The sequence below is a fragment of the Moschus berezovskii genome, chromosome 3 (assembly GCF_049115385.1).
Source record: "Moschus berezovskii isolate FMDL1 chromosome 3, NW_MosBer_1.0, whole genome shotgun sequence".
Lineage (NCBI taxonomy): Eukaryota > Metazoa > Chordata > Mammalia > Artiodactyla > Moschidae > Moschus > Moschus berezovskii.
Window position 1 is genome coordinate 26,030,844 of NC_142462.1, and position 23,451 is coordinate 26,054,294.

Below are 23,451 nucleotides of genomic sequence, written 5' to 3' on the forward strand. Positions count from 1 at the left end.
GTGGGTATGGCAACCTACTCCAGTGTTCTTGCCTGGCGGGCTAGAGTCCACAGTGTTATAGAGTCAGAAACAACTGAAGCGACTTAGATACATGCACACATGACACGTACAAGTATTAATTCTTGGGGAATAATAGAAAAAATTGCTTTTGTACAGAATTATAAAAAGGTTATCTAATTGGCAGGGAAATGTATTTTAAAACTTCGTGCAAATTAGTTTCTAAATCATTTAAAAAATAGCTTCAGAATTAGAAAAGACTTATTTTGAAGGAAAGAAAATGTGTTTCAGTGTCAAGCAAATAACAGGTATTAAACTGTGTTTGGAAGACAAATTCTTCATTAAATATTTCACATAAAGATACCAGTTTCTGTAGCTGTTATTAACAGAGATAAATAACAGTAGGTTCCCCATTGACTGAATCTCAAGTTCACGGGCTTCCCTTGTAGCTCAGCTGGTAAAGAATCCACCTGCAATGTGGGATACTTGGGTTGGATCCCTGGATTGGGGAGATCCCCTGGAGAAGAGAAAGGCTACCTTTCCAGTATTCCGGCCTGGAGAATTTCATGGACTGTATAGTCCACGGAGTCTCAAGGAGTCAGACACAACTGAGTGACTTTCATCTCACCTTTATGATTAATTATTTACACATTTATAATTCTCCAGCACGTGTTTCTTATGATGCAGTTGTTAGCCTTCATTAAAAATTATCCAAGCCCCATCCTTTCAAACTAAGCAGATGATACATACCAAAGAGCAATCATAAGTTCCTGCCTTTAAAGCATTTCATGACCTTTCAGTGTGAAGCATCATGTCTATGGAAATAATGATCTGGTGAGTTCTGCAAGCACGGCAAAATCTCAGCCATGTGACTCATGGGGCGAAAAGTCACTCATTACTAGTCACACAGCAAGTGTCTGCAGAGTATAATGGATTTATAGGAAGCAGGGTGACCACAGATCTAATTTTAATGAAGCCCAAGACATAATTCAAGCTGATAGAGTGTGAAGTCTGAATATAATCTATACAAGGTTAGAGTTATTGTTTGACAACATAAGGAATATAATTTTTTCATGGAAAGGTTCTATTTTTTCTATTAGGTTCCACAGATACATTCTTATTTTGGTAGCAAAAAATTACATTTATATTGAGGTGACAAGAAAAAGTGTTTGGACACTTAATAAATTCTAAATTTTCTCATGGGTTGACTATTTTAAATATGTTAATTTTCTCCTATGCCTTAAGGCCAACATATTTTTGGCCTTAAAGTTTTTCACAGAATCACATACAAAGAAAGCAAATTTGATTAAAAAAGAACACTAGCAGATTTCTATCACTAAAATGTTTCATAAACAGGAAAATAAAATAGGCAATGTGAAAACTCTTCTAAAATTGATTAACTGGGGATATACTTAAAGAAACATGTGCTTACTACAAATAGAAATCATTAACTAGTGTTAAATGTGAATGAAAATAGTCATTCAGCCTGATAATATTTAAATAACATATGCCTATATTATTGAGACAGAACATGTGACACGTGACAGAACTTGACTTATTTCTGTGTTTTCCTTACCCCTGTGTTATTTTCCAGAATGACAAGATGAAGTATGAAATTATATCACCCAGTCACACAGAGGCCGAATTAGCATTCAGATACAAACTTGAGAGACAATTACCAAGAACCTTGTATTTCTTGACAATGGAGCTTGCATGGTATGAATATATGAAAAACCTGTGTTTTGTTCACCCAATAGCATGAAGTGATTTAGGAGAAACATATTTTAAAAGTGAACACAATCTCCATATGAGACTCAGAGCCTATGTTCAGAAGCCTGAATGGTAGAAAATCCATGTAATTTTCAGTCAAGCAATAGTCATGGTGGTGATTATTTTAAATAAAGTTTAGTATTTATGAGAAGGTAGAATAGGATTTCACTGGGAAAAAAAAACTGACTACTGAAATAGAGAGAAAACAATGAAACCTGACATTTGGAATTTAAAGAGTCATTTTCAGATTTCTCCACATTTAACACTTTGAAGTAGAAAGACCCTGAGTTATTAGGAGGGAGGAAAGGAAAAGTGAATTCATTTTTCAAAGTCTTTTCTCTTTTACTAAAGATCTATGTTCAAGGCTAATATTAAGGAACAGGAGCAAGCTGTCTAATATGTCAACAGGTATTAAATCTCCTTGGTTTGCTGGGTTTCAGGAAGCTGATTTTTGTGGAACTATCACTGTATCCGGGCTGTACATACCAACAATGAAAGGCACACCAGCTTCTGGAAGAGATCTGAGTCCCTTCTGAAGCTGGCAACCTTACCTTCCTCTCCTGCATAGGCCAGGATGGACCGCGCTCGTATCTGTTTTCCTTCTGTGGTTTTTCCTGAGCAGGTGTGAGAGCAGGAGGACCACGCTGACCACATGCTGAGCACACAGTCCTTGGGACAGGGCACATCGCAGGCAACGGGGATGGGGAGGATGGCGTCTCTGCACAGCTGTCTGTCAACTTCTTCTCCTGGGAAAGACATCATCACCAACAGTCCATCATTTTAAAATAATGTAAAATGAGCAACTGAAACCAGAAGGGTACCAGAATAAATTACCTTACTTTCCTTTTGTTCTCTGTTAAAAGCCAAAAAAAAAAAAAAGAGTCACTGTCTACTACAACCAGATGTTAAAAGAATACCAGGAATGAATAAACAGATAGATCCCCAAATGAGGCTTTTTTATTATCAGTGCTTAGGTGTATAGATCAAACACATTTCTTCAAGTATTTTATGCTGTAATACCAGCCTAGGAAATGATGTTTACAGATATTAATCTCTGCAGTAAAGAACATCAGTGAACTCTGTCTACCCCCCTTTATTTAATTGTTGGAGATAAGTCATCATTCACAAATAATGATTCTATCCATAGTATGTACCATTTGTTTTCATGAAACCAACTCATAGTCGCTACTTGTAAACTCTTATGTCTCTCAGGGAATTTATTTTTGTACAACCAGCAACCTTTTTCTTTCTTTTAAAAATGACTTTGTTAGCTGGAAATAGACAGGAAGCATAAATAGTAGGACAGTATTATAAAACCACTGGCTATTGCGATCCCATTTTGAAAGGGGGAAAAAAACAAAGTATGCAAATAGCAGAAGCAAGATGTTCTCACTCCAGTGCTTAAAACTCTTCAGTAGTTTCCTTCTGCTCTTAAGATAAAGGCTAGATTTCTCAAAAGTTTATGAGACTTCAAACCACATAGTTCTTGCTTCATTTTCTAGCTTCATCTCACTTCACTCTTCCTGTTACCCCAAAGCCCTAGATTCTGGCACTTATTCGGTGTTTTTTGAGTGAATGAAGTGAGATATACAAAAGGCCAATGAGAAAGAAAATACTGTTGCTGTTAATAAATGCTAAAGAAACCTAGAATAATTACAAATAACTGATCAAAATATAGTATGAAAAAAGTCTGAACTCTGTTGCATGTCTGGTAAGTGTAGGTGCTAATGAGGTCACTCAAACAGAGTAAAATACAGAAACAAGCAAAATAAATCTGCTATTTTTCCACAGAATATATCCATAATTCTGAATGAGTATATCAGAAATGTGTGCTTTAAGGCATTATGCATTCAGATGAGAAAAGGTGACTAATTTTGCCTTTGTTCATTGTTATAAGCAAACAACTCAGCTTTGTCACTGATGGAGGGTTAGGAGGATCATTTTAATGGACAGTCATTTATTCATGTATTTGAAAAATGACAAAAAATCAGAAGTCAATTGGAAATGCTCTAACATATTAAATAGCTACTAGTTTGTACGGCTTTAAATCATCAGGCAAAATCAAAAGTCAATTATAATGCACTTACATGTTAACAATCACTAGTTTGCAAGGCTTTAAATTATTAGACTTGCTCACTAGTAAGACTCACTAAAATGGAGCTGAGTCATCATTACATCATTCATTCTCCTTTAGTTACTCTGACCTGTGAGATCTCTTTTGAGTTTGGCTTATATCCCAATAAATGACATGATACCTTATATGATAGAGTACAAAAATCATTATAATACAAGGCATGCAATATTTTATAATTTATTTTACTTTTTAATCTTTTTTTAAACTTATTTATTTTAATTGGAGGCTAATTACTTTACAATATTGTATTGGTTTTGCCATACATTGGCATGATACAGGATGTTCGGGGCTGGTGCACTGGGATGAACCAGAGGGATGGTATGAGGAGGGAGGTGGGAGGGGGTTCAAGATGGGGAACACATGTACACCTGGGGTGGATTCATGTCAAATAACAATGATGACTCTTGTGTTTATTAGACTTTTTTTGTTAGTGCAAAGAGTGACTTGCATATGTTTTATTTCCTTTGTTGCTATCTTTTATTGTTTCATCTACTTTCATCCACTTGTGTTTCCAATAGTCTGTAAAATGTAAGGCAAATTTGGGGCTACAGTTTTGTTTTCTATAATAGTTACCTAATCATTTCTACTCAGAAAAATTTAATTCATTCTGTAGCATTTGAGGAGAGACTGCTACCTGTGTGTTATTACATTAATTTGGATGACATAAGTAATATATTTCTGTTGCATATAGCATAAATCTGAGTTCCCAGGTGGCTCAAGAAGTAAAGAATTTGCCTACAATGCAGGAGACCCAGGTTTGACCTCTGGGTTGGGAAGATCCCCTGCAGAAGGAAACGGCAACCCACTCCAGTATTCTTGCCTGGGAAATCCCATGGACAGAGGAGCCTGGTGGGCTACAGACTATAGGGTCCCAAAGAATTGGACACAACTGAGTAACTAACACTTTGACTTCACTTTCTTTCATAGTATAAACCTAAGAGTATACAATTTTAACCTTTTTTGCTTTTTGAAGTGTTTTTTTTTTTTTCCAACTTGTGTCCCTCATCTCATGTTAGCTCTTTTTCACTCATCATTTTGGTTTAGTTATGTATTAATATATTTTCCTGTAGTTACATTCCTTCTAGAGTCTCCTTAACCCTCTGTGGAGCTCTAAAGATCTACTATGGATCCGACCGCCAAGATTTCAGCATTTAGTTTACTCCTCTCTTGCCCCCTGAGCTTTGTCACATGAGACCTTGCCTGTTTGCCTCCTAATGGCTCCTGATTGCCCATCTTGGTCTTGCATCCAAATACCAGTATTATGTCCTAGCCACAGTGGCTTTCTCCCCTTTCCTCCTACAGGCCAATCTCATTGTTGCTCTTCACTTTCCATAAAGCTTTCAGATCTTCACACAGTAGACTGCTTCTCACCATGCAGGTTTCAGTTCAGTTGTCTCCTTGCGAGGGGAGCCTTGAAAATGAAAGTCGCTCAGTTGTGTCCGACTCATTGCGACCCCATGGAATACAGTCCATGGAATTCTCCAGGTCAGAATACTGGAGTGGGTAGCCTTTCCCTTCTCCAGGGGATCTTCCCAACCCAGGAATTGAACCGAGGTCTCCTGCATTGCAGGAGGATTCTTTAACAACTGAGCTATCAGGGACTGACCAGATACAATTTCATAGTAGCTTCATTTTATTTTCATTTTAGTGAGTCTTACTAGTGAGCAAGTCTAATAATTTAAAGCCTTATTTTCTAGTTTCACTAGAAACTATTATAATGAATTTTTTACATTGTCTATTATCTGATCCTGCTACTAGAGTACGAGCCTGATAAGGGCATGATTCTTATCTGCCTTGCTCATTATTTTATACTTAGAACCCAAAGAGCACCAGGCACCTAAAAGACATCTTCTGCTATATAAACAGATAAATTAATTAACCTGAAGTTACTGTTCTAGGGAACAGAAGGTTGGACTAGACGAAAATGGGTTTAAATACAGTATTTCTTCAATGGTCATGTACTCTACTGCTTGAGGACTGCGCTAAGGTGTATTTGGAGGACAGCCGGTGGCATATGCACAATCTGGAGTTTGCTAGAAATGCAGTCTCTCAGTTCCCACCCATAAATTGTGACTTGTATTTTAAAATGATCCCTGGGTGATCTGTATGTAGGCAGGTAAAATTTGAAAAGGACTGCTTTAAGATTTTCTTAAAGAAAGAAAATTCTCTTATTCCCTTATTCTCTTGTGGTTTGATTAGAACCAAACTGCCTTGTGAAAGAGAAGCATATAAAACAAATTCATCCGGATTTCATACCTAACATCATTCATTCCTCTGTGGGACACCCTTTTAAGCCTCTCTTTATACCTGGGTGAAAACAGTCATTCAATGAATAGTTACTGATTGCCCATCCTTGGTCAGGCATTGTGCCATGAATATTATACACATCATCCCAGCTAATTGCGATAACAATCTTTTTTTTTTTTTAGGTATAATTGACATATAATGCTACATTAATTTTAGGTATATACAGTCACCACAATAAGTCCAATGAACATTTCCATATGATCACATATACATAAATATTATTTTAAGGAGATAAAAACTGTTTCGCATGACACTACCAGAGAAAATATAGCAGTAACTCAAACAAAAACATATAAAATATCAGGTTAATTTATAATCTTTCCAGAGAGAGAAATGGAAATTCCATTTTTCTGTATCAACCCTCCTATTATTAGGACACTTTCAACCACCATATGTCTCCATTATAGAACCATTTGACACTCTGATTATCTGAATGTGCATCCCCATAAATCCAGGCAGGCACATCTGATTATCATTATGGTGAATAACATAGTTCTACAACTCACTCAGGCGAACAAAACCTGTTTCTTTTTTTTTCTTTAATCTTTCTGAAGTTGAAGTGAAGTGCTACTTGCTCAGTTGTGTCCTGACTCTTTGCAACCTCACGGACTGCAGCCTGCCAGGCTCCTCTGTCCATGGGATTTTCCAGGCAAGAATACTGGAGTGGGTTGCCATTTCCCTCTCCAGGGGCTCTTCCCGACCCAGGGATCGAACGTGGGTCGCCGGCATTGCAGGCAGATTCTTTTGTCTGAGCCACCAGGGAAACCTTTTCTGAGGTTAATTTCTTGTTATTCTGAATGTGATACCAACATTTAGAATCCTCCTCATGCTTGCCTTTCTATATTAAATATGCTATATTTTTTGGCATTTCCAACATGAAAAATTTGGAAGGACTGCTTTACTTTTAGATAACATACTCATCCCCTCAGTCCACATCAAGCTCTAGACATTTTAACCAAATCTTAAAAATATGCATACTTTACATGAAATATATAACAGAAATAAATTAATGAATCATTGTCTACGTATTACAATATAGTCTTGCTCTGATGCCTTAACTGAAGCATATTTTGTTCAACCTTGTTTGTGAAACCCAATAACAAGAAGTTGAGAAATAAGATGAAAATGCCTGAGTTTATTTTTATGAACTCAAAAATGTATTTAAATGTTTAAGTTTGTGACCCCCATTTAACATTTTTCTTCACAAATATAATCTTAAGAATATTTTTAATAATTTTCCATTTCAATACATTTAAACATTCTTTTGTATCATCTTTGAAGTGACTCCCAAATGTCCCTTTGTTTAATCTATTTTCATAGATACCACCAAACTCTAACTTTTCTAAAGTATCTCCTTTCATTCTGCTGTTTCCTGCTATAGAATAAGAGAACTGAACATCTGCTTGAAGTAATTAAACTAAAAATTCATGAAGATTTCCAGAGAAATAAAACAAGATGAGAACTGAGGTCAGAAGTTAAGACTTTTTCTTTGCTTGGAAAAAGTATATACTAAAAGTTTATTGCACTCATTGTGGTGAAGCTTAAATGTAATATAAAAGACAAACCTTGGTTTATGAAGGTTTTTATAGAGTCAAGGTTTTTATAGTTTAGGAGCTGAGTCACTAAGAACACAACACTAATACATTAAATACATTTTTCATGTACATAATACATTAAAATATAATGAACTATATTTTAATCTAAAGCATATATATATATATATTATAATCCTATTCCATAAATGTCACTTGGATCATCTTGATTATTTTTTAATCATAGAAATGTGGAGATTGTTATAGTTGATTTTTAACAGTCCCAGTAGTACTGTGTGAAATACACCTCTGGAAGTCATTGTAAAATCAGAATTCATCAGTGTAATGAAACTGAGATGAGGGTAAGCAGAAAGGAGAAATCAAAGTAGAGGAAAACCAGATATATAGTCAATATTTTTTTTTTAAATCACACTAGTTAGAAAGTCTCTAATATTGTAACTTTGGGATCAGATTCCTCTTGCCAGACATGTACAAACTCTAAAGTCACCATAAGAATTATTATTGAATTGTTGATGTCTTATGTTTTCAGAAATTGTCTTAAAAATTCATATGGACTTTTGAAAGTGAAAGCTACTATTTATATACTTACTTATATATTGATAACTAATATAAATGCAATAAAGAATTGAGATGGGAATTGAGATGGGAAAAGAATGGAGGATCCTATTTGCCTAGATCTCCTAGAAAACATTTTAAAATAACCATCTTATCTGAACTTTAAAACAACTGTAAGATATGTAGATTCAGAATCACTCTCTACCTACTGAAGTAGGAGACCCATAACTTTTCTAACTCTTTCTTCATTCCCCTTCCTGAAGAGATGCTACACATCTCTTCCACTTCAAAGGGAAGTTTCTAAATCAGTTTTAATCTCTGCACTCCCTCTGTGATCACATCCAGTAGCAGGTCTGATTTTCCGCAGCCCATCACCCATCCTGACCCCCAGGGTGTATTTCTAAAATGCAAATATGAGCATCACAGTCTTCCCAATATCTATCAGCTGAGGGCCAAATTCTTACTAGGGCAGAAAACAAAACATCCTCCTTTTCCATCCCTGCCTCATGGTTTCCCTGAATTCTCGCCCCGAGAGCCATTTGCTTTTCCAGGAACTGACAAGCTGCTTTCTTGCTACTCTGTCATTTCGTGTGCATGGTTCTCCATGCCTCATTGCCCCACATCTTGCTAAGTCATCCTTTTGGACTGGATTTCCTTCCTCTACAAACCTCCTCTGCCTTTCTTAAACTGTCCAGGTGGAGTTACGCTCTACCCTCTCTGTTCACAGAGTTTTGTAGACATAACACTGTTTAAAACTGTTTACAATGATCTGTTTACTCACCTTCACCCCCATTAGCCTATGAGAACCTTCTGACCAGAGATTTCATCTTATTCAGCATCTCTATATCTGGATCCCTTGTTTCAGTTATTGTTAAGACTTAAAAGAGTTTTTCAGTAAATGTTTGTTGGATAAGGGAAAAAAATGAATTGGAAAGCCCAGAACATTTATTGTTTTCCTGAAAAAGCCACTGGTATTATACATTTCCAATGTCAGGTTACTATTAATAGAATGTAACCAAGACAGCCTTAACATTACCCTTGGCTTGACTAAATTTTAGACAGATTTCTTCCTGACTCTGGACCCCTGACCTCCCTTCTCTTAGATAATTTATTTCGGAAAAATTGCAATTGTAAATTTTCTTTCTGCCCCTTTGAAATCGGTGTAAATCTTCTCCTAGCCTCTTGTCAGTGTTTTACAACCCAGGAAATGTCTTTCTCAAGAGTTGGGAACCATCTCTGTCATGGAAACATCAAAGATAGTGTCCTGATTTCCCAGTCTCAGTAGGTTGGTAGATGCCTATTTTCTTCATTGGGCACCAATCAGCAAACACAGACGGTCTAATCACACAAACACAAAAACATCTGCAGACTCAGGAGTAACTCTATGTGCTCAAAACATCCAATTGATCAGTCTCCTCTAATATCCTCCAGTGTTTTCCCACTAGCTCACCCCAGTGCTTAGAAATGCCTTGTTTCTGCACAGTTGATTTAAGCTTCTCTCCAGTGTAACAGTCCAGAATAAAGACTGACTTACTGTGTAACTTTGGTGCAGTTTTTATTTTGACCAATTTATATGTAATTCATAAGAATGTTATCTTTGGTCATGAATAGGGGTCAGCTTGTCAGTCACTCGATTGGCAATGTATGACCCAGTGGTTGTTCTGGAGTCGGCTCCTAGAACTACATCCCCATCAAATTGCACGGCCATGATAGTGGTCCCTGTGGAAACTTCCCGGTTCTCCCAGTCGGGGGCAACAGCCTCAGGCCCCCAGGCTGCTGCCAGCTTTGTTCCCGGAGTTGCTACTACGGTGGCCGCCATCTTCCTCCTCTGGACGCTCAGACTCAGCAGCTGATACCCAAGCAGTAGCTGACACAGTCACTTACCAGCTTGGTTTCCACAGCATTGAGCTGAATGAGCCTCCGCTGGTGCACACAGCGGCCAGCCTTTTTAAGGAGATGTGTTACCGATATGGAGAAGACCTGATGGCAGGAATCATCATTGCCGGCTGGGACCCTCAAGAAGGGGGACAGGTGTACTCAGAGCCCATGGTGGGTATGATGGTATGACAGCCTTTTGCCACTGGGGGCTCTGGGAGCTCCTATATTTATGGCTATGTGGATGCTACCTATCGGGAAGGCATGACCAAGGAAGAATGCCTACAGTTCACTGCCAATGCTCTCGCTTTGGCAATGGAGCAGGACGGCTCCAGTGGAGGGGTGATCCGCCTGGCAGCCATTGCAGAACCAGGGGTAGAACGGCAGGTACTTCTGGGAGACCAGATTCCCAAATTCACCGTTGCCACTCTACCACCTCTCTGAATCCTGAGATCCTAAGATGTAATGAGACACCCCATACATACCCCATTCAAAATTCAATAAAAAGTTCATCAGTGAGAAAAAAAAGGAATGTTATCTTTGGCTTCACCTACTCTTACCATATATATATCACCTACTGATTTTTAAATATCTTTAAACAAATTAGGGTCTTCCTACTATATATATTTTTCAGGATTTTCCTCCATTTTCATCATCTTTTTCAAACTCTTTCCTTCCTTAATAAGCTTATCTTTTATGTCCACACTCTGTTCTTTTCCTTATCACCTTTGTTTTGTTATTTCCAGCCTGTTTTCACATTCCAGGCAAAACTGAAACAAGTGACCCTGAGATAAAAAAAAGTCTTCCTCCCCTGACAGTAGCCATATTGCAAATCTAGGCTCTGACATAGTGAGTAATACAGGCTTTAACCAGAAAACTCCTAGGGCTTATCAATGAATTCAGTAAAATTGTAGGATACAAAATCAATATGCAGAAATTTGTTGCATTTCTATACACTATCAACAAAAGATCAGAAAGGGACATTAAGTAAATTAATCCTACTTACCTCTGCATCAAAAGTGATAAACTTATCTGAGACAAAAATTTGTACCCTAAAAACTACAAGATGCTGATGAAAGAAATCATCAAATAAATGACACAAACAGATGGAAAGATATATCATGTTCTCAGATGGAAAGAATCAATACTGTCAAAATGCTATGCTAGGAAATCTACAGATTCAATGCAATTCCAATCGAATTACCAACAACATTTTTATTTTTTTGCCTTTGCTTTCTTTTGCACGTTTTCATGAAACCTAAACTCAAACCCAACAGACCTTTGTAACAATCTACCAAAAAAACAAAAGAGAGAGAGACAAACATTTTTAATAGAACTAGAACAAACTTTTTTTTTTAAGTTTGTTCAGTTCAGTTCAGTTCAGTTCAGTCGCTCAGTCGTGTCCGACTCTCCGCGACCCCATGAATCACAGCACGCCAGGCCTCCCTGTCCATCACCAACTCCCGGAGTTCACTCAAACTCATGTCCATCGAGTCGGTGATGCCATCCAGCCATCTCATTCTCTGTCGTCCCCTTCTCCTCCCGCCCCCAAACTTTCCTAGCATCAGAGTCTTTTCCAGTGAGTCAACTCGTCGCATGAGGTGGCCAAAGTATTGCAGTTTCAGCTTTAGCATCAGTCCTTCCAATGGTGGAGATGTAAAAATCCCAGAATGACAAGACAATCTTGAGAGAGAAAAACAAAGATGGAGGAACTGGCTCTCTGACTTCAGATGATATTACAACACTACAGTTATCAAAATAGTATGGTAATGGCACAAAATGAGAAATACAATAGAATAGGTTAGAAAGCCCAGAAATAAACCCATTCACCTATGGTCAATTAATCTAAGACAAAGGAAATGAGAATATCCAATGGTGAAAAGGCAGTCTCTTCAATAATTTGTGCTGGAAAAATGGTACAGCTACAGGTAAAATAATGAAATTAGAACACTAACATCATATACAAAAATAAACTCAATGGAATAAAGACCTAAATGTAAGACCTGATACTATAACACTCAGAAAAAAACATGGACAGAACACTCTTTGACACAAATTGCAGCAATATCTTTTTGGATCCAATTCGTAGATGAAAAACAAAAATAAATAAACTGGACCTCATTAAACTCAAAAGCTTTTGTACAGCAAAGGAAACTATAGCAAAACAAAGACAGCCCATAGACTGGGAGAAAGTAGTTGCAAAGGAAACCACTGACAACAGATTAATCTCCAAAGTATATAAAGAGCTCACGAAACTCAATATTTTTAAAAAATCCAATTAAAAAATGGGTGGAAGATCTAAATAGACATTTCTCCAAAGAAGATGTACAAATGGCCAAAAAGCAAAAGATGCTCAACATCACTTATTAGAGAAACGCAAATCAAAAACCAGGTCACACTGATCGGAATGGCCATTGTCAAAACGTCCACAAACAATAAATGCTAGAGAAGGTGTGGAGAGAAGAGAACCCTCCTACACTGTTGGAGGGAATGTAAATTGGTACAACCACTGTGGAGAATAGTGTGGGGGTTCCTTAAAAAACTAAAAATAGAATTACCATATGGCCCAACGATCCTACTCCTTGGCATATACCTGGAGAAAATAATAATTTGAAAAGATGCATGCAACTCAGTGTTCATTGCAGTACTGTTTACAATAGTCAAGACATGAAAGAAACCTTAATGTCCATCAATAAAGGAACGGATAAAGAAAATGTTGTACATATATATAGTGGAATATTATTCAGAGTCAAAAGAATGAAATACTGTCATTTACAGCAACATGGATGGACATAGAGATTATCATCCTAACTGTAGTCAGACACACAGAGACAAATGTCATATATGATCATTTATATGTGGAATCTAAAAAAGTGATACAAATAAACTTTTTTTTACAAAACAGACTCACAGACTTAAAAAACAAAGTAACAATTACCAATAGGGACAGGTGGAGGGAAGAAAAATTAGGAAGTTTGGTATTAACATACACACACCACTATATATAAAACAGATAATCAACAGAGACCTACTGTATAACATAGGAAATTTCTCAATATTCTACAATAACCTACATGAGAAAAGGATAGATATATGTATGTGCTGTGCTATAAGTAGCTCAGTCATGTCTGACTCTTTGCAACCCCGTGGACTGTAGCCTGCCAGGCTACTCTGTTCATGGGGATTCTCCAGGCAAGAATACCAGAGTGGGTTGCCATGCCCTCCTCCAGGGGATCTTCCTAACCCAGGGATCGAACCTGGATCTCCCACATTGCAGGCGGAATCTTTACCACCTGAGCTACCAGGAAAGTCCAAGAATACTGGAGTGGGTACCCTATTATCCTCCTGGGGATCTTCCCGACCCAGGAATCAAACCAGGGGGCCCTTCATTACAGATGGATTCTTTACCAGCTGAGCTACCAGGGAATTCTGGATATATATATATATATATATATATATGTATATGTATATCTATACATATGTGTGTGTGTGCGTATAACTGAATCACTTTGCTATACACTTGAAACTAACACATTGAAAATCAACAATAAAATAAAAAGTAATACAAGCTTTAATTTCATTTTTTAGAAGAAACCTAACAAGGTATAGTAAGTAAAATGATTTTTTATAAATAAATGATGAAAATTTAGTACTAAATATAACCATAGCCTTGCATTTCTTGCTTCATTGACCTTAGGGCACTTGTAGTGCAAATTGCCCACTTAGTGAATAGGGTGTTAGGCAAACAGCTATTTGTTACTTCATCAATGACATCCTTTCCTAATAACTCTAGTTAAGGATTTCACTTGGGGTTAGGCAGAAAAATAAGTAAACAGTAAAGACGGTCATCAGGTCCATGGCTTTTGCCTCTGTTTAATGTCAACTATCATGATGAATTTTTAAACTCATATTCTCTATATGTAAAATATGCTACTGGTAAAACTGATGGTACATGTGTTTTGCCATAAAGGTGTGAGATGCATTTCTTAACTGAATTTAATACTTCATTTTATGTTCTTTCCAATTATACTTTTGTTCATCTGTCTGAACAAAAGTGTGCTTTGCTCACTTTTAGTAACTAACAGGTGAACTGACTCATGTTTATAAAAGCACTGTGGGAATTCTCTGAAGCCTTTGTGGCTCAGATAATAAAGAATCTGCCTACAATGCAAGAGACTCGGGTTCGAGCTCTGGGTCAGGAAGATCGCCTGAAGAAGGGAATGGCTATCCTCTCTGATAATCTTGCCTGGAGAATTCCATGGACAGAGGAGCCTAGCGGGCTACAGTCCATGGGGTTGCAAAGAGTCAGACATGACTGAGCAACTAATATTTCACTTCATGGAAACTCTACACAAATAATGATTTTACCTCTGGCATTATTCAAGATTAAAGAGAGCTTAATTCATTCTTAGTCCTCAGATTGTTTCAATTTCATATTTTCATTCTTGATTTGCTCTTTCTTGTGACTTCAGTCTCCTTGTTTTTGAGTTTGAAATTATCTATAATGTTAACATCATCTCTTCCAAATTTATATTTTTAATTAACTAGAATTGAAACTGCTGCTGCTGCTAAGTTGCTTCAGTCATGTCCGATTCTGTGCGACCCCACAGATGGCAGCCCACCAGGCTCCCTTGTCCCTGGAATTCTCCAGGCAAGAACACTGCCCTTATGCAAATATTGCCTCTATCACTTAACTACTATGTGTTCTTGGGCAAATTATTTAATTGCTGTGAGATTCAGTTTCCTAATCTGTAAAATGGAAGTTAAATATTTATGGTGGTGGTGGTTTAGTCATTTAGTTGTATCTGACTCTTGTGACCCCATTGACTGTAGCCTGCCAGGTTTCTCTGTGGGATTTTCCAGGCAAGAATACTGCAGTGGATTGCCATTTCCTTCTCCAAATCTTCCCAACCCAGGGGTTGAACCCAGGTCTCCTGCATTGCAGGCAGATTCTTTACTGACTGAGCCACCAGGGAAGGCCAAAATATTTATGGCACTGGAATGCATATTAAATGAGAAACTTGTTTATGGTGCTGGCGTGCATATTAAATGAGAAAAATGTTTTAATGTACCTAGCTCAATGTCTGGCACACAGATGAAAAGTTACATATTATAACAATATCCTGCCTACTTTCATCTCCTTCTGTCTGTGGAGGAGTTGAGCATTCCTCCCTGCACCCTTGTGAAAATGTATCTACACCATTCAAAACACCATGTTTTTCAATACACTTACATTAACATGCTTAATCATCTCCCCCCTAATTCTGGTTATAAGTGGGCTTGCAGAAAGGTATTAGCAAATATCATTGTACTAGACTCACATCATAAACTTCACCATTCAGTAATTTTGTATTTTTCTTTTTGTTAAAGAGCTAAGGTGTGGGAAAATACAGAAACCCTTGGAAAAGCCAATTTATGTAATTATGACCATTAGATGTTAAATTTAATATTCTGAAAATTAGAGTTGTGTTATAAATGTCTTCTGGGCCTCAATCAAAAATTTAAAAATCTAAGGTTATATTAGAGAATATTTAGATCACAGTGATAAGCAGAAGTACCAAGATGTGTGGCATCCCATACTCTTCCTTCAGTACCTTCTCTATGCACTAAAAACTGTACGTTAAGTAGCTGCACACAACTACTTTCAGTCATTAAGCCTCACAGGCATCTTCTAGACAAGAAAAAAAAAAAAAGCTTCTTTGGAAGTTCAGTGATACAGTTATACTGAACTGTTTTATAGTACTAAATGAGAGAAATTATGTTACTAAATGAAAGCAATTATACCTTAGGGTCATTTCAAAGCGTTATCAATACCATCAACAGAACAGTCCCATTTATTACCACCTATTGGTTTAATTAAGTTTAAAAGCTTATGTGAATACACAGTTCCATATCAAGCATTTCCATAGAACCCCACGTACTTGGAAATGAAATACAACTCCTGTGTTGATCTCTCCAGACTCATCCTCTGTCCCACTAAGGCATTTGACAGGCTGTATGCCAGTTAGTCCTTCTCACAACTCTGCAAGGCTCTTTGAGGACGAGGGCGCTGGGAGTGGCTTTCCCTCTTGTTTTGTTCTTTTCAAACTTCTGTTTTTCCTTTTTTCAAGTCTTGGTTACCTCTCATGCTTTCTCTGGGAGAGTTTCACATTTCCAATCTGTCCTGCAAATTATCCACCAAATAGTCAACCAGCCACATTGCTGTGATTGTATTACACCCTCTAATGATTCCCTGTAGTTTTCCAGATCAAGCGTGCATTCCTGTCTGCTGTGTTTTAAGACATTCCACCATCTGTCGCAACTTGACATACCTTGTCCAAAAAATCCATTTCCAATGCTCTGGGTATGGTTGCAACAAGATTAGGCTCAAGAGACCACACTGCTCGGAAAAGGATGACTCCAAGCCTTTATCAACTCTTTGGATGTGCTGTGCTCAGATGCTTCAGTTATATGTGACTTTTTGTGACCCCATGGACTGTAGCCTACCAGGCTCCTCTGTTCATGGGATTTTCCTGGCAAGATCACTGGAGCAGGATGCATGCCCTTCTCCAGTGGATCTTCCTGACCCAGGGATCAAACCTGCATTTCCTGTATTGCAGGTGGATTCCCTACCTGCTGAGCCATCAGGGAAGCCATTTAGGACTACATTAAAAAACAATATCAATTTGTAAATTTTCTTGTTTTACCATCTCTTGCCACTGTTACATTTTGGGATCTCTTTTATAGTCACAAAAATAAAAAGTATAGTTACTCTACAAGTAGCTTTTATAAGATCACAATGCACAAACAAGTCTATGGAATAATGGAAAAATTACAAAAAAATTTTAAGTAGACCTATATTTGACTTTGAAATCTTGCCAGGATTAAGAAGACCAAATGATTTAGAGATACTATATTTATCACATAAAAATGTTCATCAATAAACAAAATGAATACCCATAGAGTGGGAGAAAATATTTGCAAATGAAGTGACTGACAAGGGATTAGTCTCCAAAATATACAACAGCTCACACAGCTCAATATCAAAAAGCAAATAACCCAATTAAAAAAAAAGTAGAACTAGACATTTCTCCATAGAAGATATACAGATGGCCAACAACCATATGAAAAGATGCTCAACATTACTAATCATTAGAGAAATGCTAATCAAAACTACAATGAGGTATCACCTCACACCTGTAAGAAGGGTGACTATTAAAAAAATCTACAAACAATAAATGCTGTAGAGGGTGTGGAGAAAAGAGAACCTTCTTGCACTACTGGTGGGAATGTAAATTGATACAGCCACTATGGAGAACAGTATGGAGGTTTCTTAAAAAAAAACAACAAAAACTACAAATAGAACTACCATGATGTGAAGTGTTAGTCACTCAATCGTGTCCGACTCTTTGTAACCCCATGGACTGTAACCCACCAGGCTCATCTGTCCATGGAATTCTCCAGGCAAGAATATTGGAGTGGGTTGTCATTCCCTTCTCCAAGGGATCTTCCCAACCCAGGGATTGAACCTGGGTCTCCGACATTGTGGGCAGATTATTGTCTGAACCAATAGGGAACTCCTTTGAACTACCATATGACCCAGCAATCCCACTACTGGACATATACTCAGAGAAAATAATTCCAAAATACACATGTAACCCAGTCTTCATTGCAGCACTATTTACAAAAGTTAGGACATGGAAGCAACCTAAATGTCAATCAACAGATGAATGGATAAAGAGTATAAGGTATACATATATATAATGGAATATTACTCAGCCATAAAAAGGAAAAAAACTGTGCCATTTGCAGAGATGTGGATGGACCTAGAGACTGTCATACAAAGTGAAGTAAGTCGGAAACAGAACATAAACATTGCACATAACACAGATGGAATTTAGAAAAGTGGTAGAGATGATCTTATTTGCAAAGCAGAAATGGAAACACAGACATAGAGAATAAATGTATGGACACCAAGAGGGGATGGGTGAAAGTGAAAGTCACTCATTCGTGTCTGACTCTTTGTGACCCCGTGGATTATTTCCTCATGGACTAATCCCCCATATACTGGAATTCTCCAGGCCAGAATACTGGAGTGTGTAGCCTTTCCCTTCTCCGGGGGATCTTCCCAACGCATGGATTGAACCCAGGTCTCCCACATCGCAGGCAGATTCTTTACTAGCCGAGCCACCAGGGAAGCTCAAGAATATTGGAGTAGTTAGCCTATCCCTTCTCCAGTGGATCTTCCTTATTCCCGACCCAGGAATCAAATGGGGTCTCCTGCATTGCAGGTGGATTCTTTATCAACTGAGCCATCAGGGGGGATGGGTGGGTGGGTGGGATGAATTGGGAAATTGAGATTGACATATATACAGTATTGATACTATGTATAAAATAGATAACTAATGAGAATCTACTGTATAGTGCAGGGAACTCAGTGCTCTGTGGTGACCTAAAAGAGAAGGAAATCCAAAAAAGAGAGGATATATGTATACAAGTTATTTATACACTTTGCTGTACAGAAGAAACTAACACAACATTGTAAAGTAACTATACTCCAATAAAAATTAATAAAAGTAATCTATAATAAAAATTAAGAAATAAATACAGTGTAAAATTTGGCTCACTGATAGAATTGATGGGTGATCAGAGATCACAAGTTTTTAAAGGGAGACAGTCTGAAATTTGAACACAGTTTTGAGGGAATGAAAGCTAAGTGATTGGAAATCAGAAAGAGAGAACAGTAAAATATAGGAGACTGTTCTATATGGAAGGCTCTGAATTAGAAATTAATTCAAATAATTAACAATCACCATTAAATTTTTTCAAGATCTTCCATTTCGCCCGCTGACAACCCTGATGTAGAAACAGAGTTTGAACCATGAAAACTCTGTGGCCTCAGAGTTACAGTTGAGTAAGTCACAGTCTGTCTCTTTAACATGGATAACTCTAGCGGAGTATCTGCTAGTAAATCACAGAAAAGAATCCTAGGGAAAATAAAGCTTCACTGATGGAAGAACTTGCTTTTGAACTGTGGTATTGGAGAAGACTCTTGAGAGTCTCTTGGACTGCAAGGAGATTCAACCTGTCAAAACTAAAGGAAATTGGTCCTGAATATTCATTGGAAGAACTGATGCTGAAGCTGAAACGCCAATGCTTTGGCCACCTGATGCAAAGAACTGACTTATTTGAAAAGACCCTGATGCTGGGAAAGATTGAAGGTGGGAGAAGAAGGGGAGGACAGAAGATGAGATGGTTGGATGGCATCTTCGATGCGATGGACATGAGTTTGAGTAGTCTCTGGGAGTTGGTGATGGACCGGGAAGCCCAGCATGCTGCAGTCCATGGGGTCGCAGAGTTGGACATGACTAAGCTACTGAATTGAACTGAACTGATGGGAGAAATGTGATCCTATTAATTGATCCAAAAGCTGTTTACTTCCACACTGAAAATCACAGATTGTTAGGAACTACCAGCCCATTTCCTCAAGAGTAAACATTTATAAAATGTTGCTCAGGACCATCTCAGACCTAAAAACAATCATGAGTTTTTAACAATAATACTTAAAAAAAAGTATAGCTACAGCTGGTAGAAAAAGAGTTCAACAACTGAAACAGAAAGCCTCTGTTAAGATCAAACAAAGCCAAACCATGATTAATGAATATTTGTAGGAAGTAAACCTGAGAGCGCTATAAAACATTAATGTCTGTACTGATAAAGAGTTGGTTGGTTAAAGATGAGCCAGAATGGAACTCAGGAACCAGTCAACGTAAGTCAAAATTAAATGCCAATGAGAACACGAATCTGAGAAAAGATAGAAAAATTAGTTCACAGTTTTCTGAACCTGGATGGAGGTGGGGAGTGGTGACAGTTCCAAATATTCTCATCTTCAGGTCCCATTACACAACTACTCAGCTGGCTCTACACAACAAGAGCTTAGAAGCATTTATTTTAAGATCCCTGACACCACCATTACATCGCAACATTATCATTTTTTTGTGTGTGTGGGGAGAACGTTTAGGATCTACTCTCTTAGCAGTTTTCACATGTACGACGTAGTGTTGTTATTTATAACCACAACATTGTGCCTCAGATCCCCAGAACTCACGCATCTTCTAACTAGAAGTTTGTACTTTTTGTCTAATGTCTCCTCATTACTGCTTACCCAAGCCCTTGGAATTTACAGCTTTTTCAGATTCTACATATAAGTGAGATCATATTGTATTTGTCATTCTCTGACATTTCACTTAGCATGATGCTAACACTAAGATGATAATCATACTGCAGTATATAAGTGTATCAAATAAACATCTTGTACATCTCAAAGTAATATAATGTTACATGTCAATTACATTTCAATACATTTTGGGGGAAAAATTGCTAAGTGATTCTGATACATCAGTGTTCAGGAACTATTCTGTCTACTTATTTCTGAGGAAGGACAGATGGAAGGAAGAATGGACTAATAGTTCAATCAAATTCTCATAGTCATATTTGGGACTAACATTTTATGTACTTATTTAATTAAAAGTAAATAACACTGGCCCATTGCCTCACCTAAATTTCTCTTAAATAACATTTGTTATTGTTGTTCATCTCAAGGCCCAAGCTGAAGAGGTAATTTAGGTATTTTAAGGAGACATAAGGAGACATAAGTAAATCAGAGTGGGCTCTTTTTTTTTTAACTTTGTCTTCTATAAACAGACTAAGTAATGAAGTTCTATAGTAGTGGTTTCCTAATCAAGACATTTGGGGGTAATATCATTTTGTTTATAAGATACTGATGAGTGTAGGTGGGATATTTAATCATAAATCAATAAAATACAATTGCTGCTCTGAAAGAACACATACACACATTTATACCAAAATATATGTAATATAATTTGATCCGAAATCCAAGCATTTGTATACATTAGTGGGAACTCTACTCTTACAGGAAAGAGTAATGTTTCCTAAAATTGAAACATAACTAGATTAGGCTAAAGATATTACACAATTTTATCAGGTAAATATGATGCTAATATTCAGTTGGTATGTGCTGGCTTGCACACAAAAAAGCACACAATTTTTAAAAACACACAGATTAAGGCATCTTTTCAAATTGGTCTGTGTTTGTGTCTTGGTCAGTGAATACTTTGTTAAGTATTACAAATAAAAGGCTTGAGTATAATCAACAATTTAGTTACAAGTTCTGTTCTTTTAATTCCTAGTGTTTTCATTATAATTTTAAAAGAAAAATAGTAAAGAAACAACAAAAAATTATGCAGTTGAGCTCAAGAACCTTAAATTTCTCCCCAGTCTACATCCAAATCTATCTACCATTGCAATTCAAGGTAAGATAATCTCTTGTGTTTCTTTTCTGTTTAGAAATCCATAATAGCTTTGCACTGATTATTATATTCTAAATTAAGGGAGATGAAATAACATTTGTGAGTACCTCACAAGTGTCTAGCAAATAATCATCATCATGACAATAGGTAAATATTTTTCTTAGTCACATTTTACAATATTTGAAAAAGAGAATCAAAGTTTTTTTTTTTTTTTTTTTCCCCAACTCTGCCCCAATTCATCAGCTATTTAATGCAGAGGCAGGATTTCAAGCCCACATTCCTAGACTCCAAAGCTCATATTTTCTCCATCATAACATGACAAGTTCCAGGCATAAGTATCTTATAGACACCATTAAAAACTGGTAAAACAAATGAGTTTATATTTTACCCAAATCTATATACTAATACATTTTTCAAAATATATTTTCTTTTTCTTTCAGAGTATAATCTACCCTTATATTAGACCAATTCCATGTAGCATATTACAATCTGGAAACAGTATAACTTTGAGAAATGGAACCACAGTAAAGTCACAACTTTTAACAAACGGAAGCTTAATTTCTTTGGAGGTTGATTTTTCTATGCAGTGTAACTGTTTCTGACATTTCAGTAATGCTTTTATAAGCAACTTGACCTGTGATACATCTCTTTTTACAAGCTTGGAGCCTGATAATTTGTCAAAACAGAAAATTCAGGAGGAGAGTTAAACAAGCAAGAAAATAAAAAAATAAAAATAATTGGCTTACAAAGCAATGCTTTTTCAGATAAAATTTTATTTGATTTATAATGTCACCTTTTGATTTAATACCCTGCATGCATATGCTATTTTACATTGTACTTTCACAATCTCAGGTTCAGAACACATGCAGTAAGTAGGCAACAAAGCTTTAAGGAGCTTGGCCCTAATGCTTATGAAGATAAATGTTAAAAATAACAATTGAGTAAGCAAATAAAGAAGAAGAGACATAAACAACAGTGACACTTGAACTCTTTTACTAAAAATCAGCCTAAATACTAAGGAAACCATGATTACATCCACTTACAAACTGACAGCACTTTACCCCCCAATTCTATAAGTAGCTGCTAGAGTATCAATGAAGAAGAAGAAAAAAAAAAAACCAGTGTGAATACTTTCTATTGTAAAACTATATCTTCTAGCATTGTCTGCCAAGATAATGCTCTCCAGAAGCCATTAAAAATCAAAACCACTATTGCACTAGAGAAATCTTAAAAAGTGCTCAGCTTATGTGTACATCCAAAAGATGGAATAGAGGCTGCCTATGTGATCAAACAAGGAGAGAAGATGCAGGCAGAATGAGTTCCATAGCTAATGTGCTAAGACTTTTGAAGTCTTTACCCCGAGGGCATGAATAATAAGCTACTCTGCTTGGGTTTGGATGGACTTACAAAGCCCTGGGGGAATGCATGAGATGAAATACACAGACTCAAAATAACAGGGGATTTGAGGAGTTGAGATTTTTAGACAAGTTACTGGGAAGTCAATGCCCAGAATAACAATAAAGACCTACAGAGGAAACTTGTCAGTAATATTCTAAGATCATAAATTTTTCAAGTGATAAATTCTATAGTCAGAAGTATAAACAAATGCTATGATCATATGAGAACATTATGCTTCTATTTCTACTCAAAGGGACATGAACATAAAATCACAATCTGGAAATGATAATTGCTGACATTTGAACATTGCTATGTGTTAGGCACTAAGTGTTTTACAGGTTTTAGTTAATTGCAATTCTCTAACAATCCAACAAAGTGCATATGATTACCATATCTGTATTACAGAAAAGGAAACTAAGGTGTAGAAGTTGAATAATATGTGATTGATATCTTGTAATTCTCCAATAAAAGACTGTTGTTCACATAGAAAAGTGTGGAAAGAAAAGATATGGAAGTGATTCAGTTTAAAGACTGGGGGCCATAGAAAAGGAAA

The 23,451-nt window shown here is 36.8% G+C and overlaps 1 protein-coding gene and 1 pseudogene across 1 annotated transcript in view; one reads left to right on the top strand and one right to left on the bottom strand.

The window, feature by feature from the left end:
- The window catches only part of THSD7A (thrombospondin type 1 domain containing 7A), a 504,524-nt gene that overhangs the window by 110,188 nt on the left and 370,885 nt on the right, over nucleotides 1-23,451 (bottom strand). Inside the window, exon 7 of the mRNA XM_055420502.2 lies at nucleotides 2,319-2,513. Within this exon, the coding sequence (XP_055276477.2) occupies nucleotides 2,319-2,513 (195 nt within the window). The remainder of the gene's footprint in view (nucleotides 1-2,318; nucleotides 2,514-23,451) is intronic.
- LOC148778303 (proteasome subunit beta type-6 pseudogene) lies at nucleotides 5,826-10,703 on the top strand (annotated as a pseudogene).